The 4,057-nt window shown below is 54.7% G+C and overlaps 1 protein-coding gene across 1 annotated transcript in view; it reads left to right on the top strand.

Moving 5' to 3' along the window:
* SLC39A11 (solute carrier family 39, member 11) overlaps positions 1-4,057 on the top strand; it is a 98,945-nt gene that overhangs the window by 49,985 nt on the left and 44,903 nt on the right. Inside the window, exon 5 of the mRNA XM_009886547.1 lies at positions 3,970-4,052. Coding sequence (XP_009884849.1) covers positions 3,970-4,052 — 83 coding nt within the window. The remainder of the gene's footprint in view (positions 1-3,969; positions 4,053-4,057) is intronic.

The following is a 4,057-nucleotide window of genomic DNA, read 5'->3' on the forward strand; positions in this document are numbered from 1 at the left end:
GGGATGCTGAAGGAGATGGGGAGATGCTGAAGGAGATGGGGAGATGTTGAGGGAGATGGAGGGATGCTGAAGGGGATGGAGGGATGCTGAAGGAGATGGGGAGATGCTGAAGGAGATGTGGGGATGCTGAAGGAGATGGGGGGATGTTGAAGGAGATGGAGGGATGTTGAAGGAGATGGCGAGATGTTGAAGGAGATAGAGGGATGCTGAAGGAGATGTGGGGATGCTGAAGGAGATGGGGGGATGCTGAAGGAGATGAGGGGATGCTGCCTGGGAGAGTGTGCCTCCGCCGGGGGGGACCGGCTCCCTCCAGCCCCCTCAGCCCATCTCTCCCCCGGACACACTGGAGCTCCCCACTGCCATGGGGCCGGGGTGGAAGTGGGGGGTTTGCAGCTGAATTAAGACCAAAATGTGTCTCAGGCCACCTAAGAGGGATTGCGTGGGCTCCTCGCACAGAGAATTTGCTGAGGGGGGAGTAAAGTAGCCCCGTGGCCGGCTTGCAGCCTGGCTGGGCACGTTGAGCTTGAAGCGTTTGAGAGCTGTAGGAGGAGAGAGGCACAGCTAAAGCTGATTAGAGAGGAGGAGAAGGGCTGTAAAGCAGATGTGGAAAGCTAGAGAGCTCCACAGGCTTTGGTTTGAGTTCAGGAGCTGAAGTGCTGCAGTAAAGAGAGGGGTTTTTTGAGCACAGAGAATAAATAGTGTATCATCTGTTTGTGTACCGCTTGCGAGTGCAATAAAGCTGAGCTCACGGCTAATGCAAACAGTTTTCATTAAGAAATAATCAAAAATAAAAAGCCATTTCACATGCTGATAAGAAGCCAGTTGGTTTTTATATTTCACCAGCAGTTTAAGCCGTACTCAAAGCCATTTATCTTTTTCCCGTGCTGGCTGCAGAGGATATGAAAAATGCAGCAGGCTGCACATATGTAATTAAACTTTTGGCAGAATCTTTGCCCTACAGCTTTACTAAGAAATTCAATAATGATAAATTGAGTAGAATATATAGAGGACTTTTTTGTGAACAAGATTTAAAATCGCGTATGTGGCACAGATAATTATTTGCCACATAATTGTCTTGGCAACGTTCTCGCAAGTACCCTTGTCTGATTGTCTCAGCTATTCTTTAAAAACCACCCCTTGTTCTGCTCTTATCGCTACTCCAATTTGCTATTGAGGCTTTCCTGATTCCCGGCCAAGTCCGTGTTTAGCCGTAATTACTGTTTTGTTCCCCTCAGCCCGCGCAAGATGCGGCGTTTCAAGCTGGGAGCGCTCTGGGTGCTGCATTTTGTGTGACAGCCGCGCAGTCCCCTCCCGTGCTGTGTCCGACGCCGTGAGCTGGTATCATCACTCCACTGTAATTATCCTCTTTTTTTTCTTCTTCTTCTTTTTTTTTCTTTTTTTTTTTCCCCTTTCTCCGCAGCAATTGGAAGCAAAACACAGCGCTTGACCCATGTGCGGTTTGTAGTCTCGCTGTTATGTGTGACACCACTGGGAAAATTAGGCTGGGGTTCTCTCCCTGGTTTGGGTGTTGCTGCCTTTATCCTCTGCTAATGCACCGGTAATTTGTATGAGAGGCAATTTTGCCTCCAAATTGTCCATCTAAACCACCCTCTGTGCTTCCCTTGTAAAAGCTGCGTCTATTCGGTTTATTTCCCACAGTTTTCCCCCCGTTTTTCTCCTCGCCCCCGCAGGCACCGTGGCATCCCCGCTGGCCTTTGTCACCGCTGTCCTCGGAGGCGCGCGGCCAAGCGAGGGTGGATATTGCAGCTGCGTGTGACCGTTTTCGGCTGGTTTTAGCAAAAAGGGGGGGACTAGCTGGCCGGTGGCTTCGTGGTCCTTACAGGTCCATGCAGCCCCTGCGTGCAGCTATGGCTTCGATTAAATACAATATCATTTTTTTTTCTATTTTCCTCCCAAGCGGTCTGCTTGTCCTATTGAAAAAACTCGTGATGAAAATTAAGACTTTTCACAAGCACGTTTGAAGCAAGCTGTAAAACGGGAGACCGCCCCAGCCCCTGCCTCGTTCGCTATGGCACACAACCCCGGACAACGCAAAATGGCACCGACAAAGCCCCGCGTGCCTGACCCCATCCTCCCACCCACCCACCCAGCCGGGTGTAGGTCCATGGGTCAGCGTCGGTGGCCGGGGCAGCTGAGGACAAGGCTGTTTGCGGGGCCAGGGGGATGCGTGCCAAGCAGTTAAAGTAATCCAGTGGTCTGGCAGAAGAAGGGAATTTCATCCGTAAGTGGCTTCAGCCTTGGCTGCCCCATTGCCGGGGGTCTGTCGTGCCGCGGTGCAGCCGCGCCGGCGTTCCTGCGGTGAACTGGGCAAGCCGCTCCGCTGGATCTGGTTGTCCTTGCCATTGCTTAAAATAAAAATATTTAGCTTTGTCCCCGCGGGCTGGAATGAAGCTCTGCCATCAAATGTTACTGCGCGTTATTGACTGGGCTAGGATTTGGGGACAGAGAGTGTCTGGCTCCGTACGGCTAATGACAAGGACAATATTTATCTGTGCGGCATCTTGCTCTGTTTGCAGAGCGGCCGTGGCCTTTTGGGGAAAATCACGAGAGTGATGGGTGTCGCGGTCTGTCTGCAGCCCTGGTGGCGCCGTGCGGGGATGCTCCCGTAGCACGGGGGGTGGCAAGAGGGGACCTGCTGCAGAGCCGCCTGCTCCCACTGCTGTCGAGCGGCGTTTTACTCTTTGCCCTGTTTTTTCGGTACCAAAATACATTAAATTCTTGGTTTTATTTTCTGCGGTGTTGAGGACCGTTTCAGGATGCCTCTGCGTGTCCATATTTGTGGTACAGACGGCGAGCCGCGGAGTGTTGGTGACACCCCCGCTTTCCCAAGGTGACCCCTTGTGTCAATTTGCATGAGCCCTCTTAGCGCCGCGGTTGTTAATTGGCGCTGGAAACGCGCACTGTGCAACGCTCAGCGTGACGGTCGGGCATCGTCCTGCCTCCAAACGGCGGAGGGAGCAGTTGGCGTTCGGTCAAAACGGTTTCAGACGGCTCCTTACGCTGCTTCTGCGAAAAAAAATTTGGGGGGGGGTTGGCCAAGGGACGGGAGAGAGAATTCTGTGAATCCAGGGGGAGAGAATTGTCTTGTCGAAATGTCAAATCATCTTTAACACGAAGCCGTAGCTGTTGCTGTGTGAGGTTCGGGAACTTGTGCTCCTCGTTTCTTGGCTTCCCTTCACCTTTTCGCACCAAAGGCGGGCGGCGAAGGGCTCGGCGCGCGTCGGCTTTATTGCGGTGCTGCCTGGCGCTCGTTCCACCCTTCACAGCCCTAATTGGGGCTTGGGCATGTTTTTAAATAACTGGTTGAAACAGAGCTGATAGTGATGGTCCTGCTGGGAGCAGAGGTCCGGGAGAGCCCGGGGTTATCTGGTGATGTCTTAGCAAATGGCAGCAGTGAATCTTTCGGTAGCGGAACAAATAGTCGCTAAATACAGCTCAGCGCACTCGTTTTGTGACTGGGGGTTTTCCTTCAGCAGCGAGGGCGATGCAGACCTGCCAGGTTTGGGGTTGCGGAGGGGGGACAGACGGACACGGTGTCGCTGCGGGTCCCTGCGGCTGCTGCCCGGCACCTCTGTCCTCCTCATCCTCGTCAGCCGCCGGCCCCAGAGCTCGTCCCGGCCAGATTGGGACTCTGGGTCTGCAGGCGGGGGTGATGCTGGGGAGCCGTGCGGGGCCGGGAGCGGGTCCCTGGAGGAGGAGGAGGCAGAGGATGAACTTCTGCTTTGCCTCAGGGTCTCCCTGACCCGCGGGCTCTGTGGTCTGCGTCGGGGGAAACCCCCTACCCTAACCCGAAACGAAGCCTGCGGGGGGGGGCAACACACCTTCAGCCCTGCTTCGGTCAGCGTTTTTCCTTCTCTCTGCTTTTTCCTTCTGGGAGGGGAGGCGGGAGATGCCCAGTTGTCCGTCTGTCTCCCTCTCGGCTGACCCGGCTGTGTTTTGTACCCCCAGACAAAGGCGAGAACGGGGAGCCCTATCAGAGGAGGAAGGGTGCGGGGTCCAGCCTGCCCGACGGCCCCCCGGCGCTCCCCGCGGCCAG

This window comes from Charadrius vociferus, unplaced genomic scaffold (assembly GCF_000708025.1).
Source record: "Charadrius vociferus isolate BGI_N301 unplaced genomic scaffold, ASM70802v2 scaffold616, whole genome shotgun sequence".
NCBI classification, from domain to species: Eukaryota; Metazoa; Chordata; class Aves; order Charadriiformes; family Charadriidae; genus Charadrius; species Charadrius vociferus.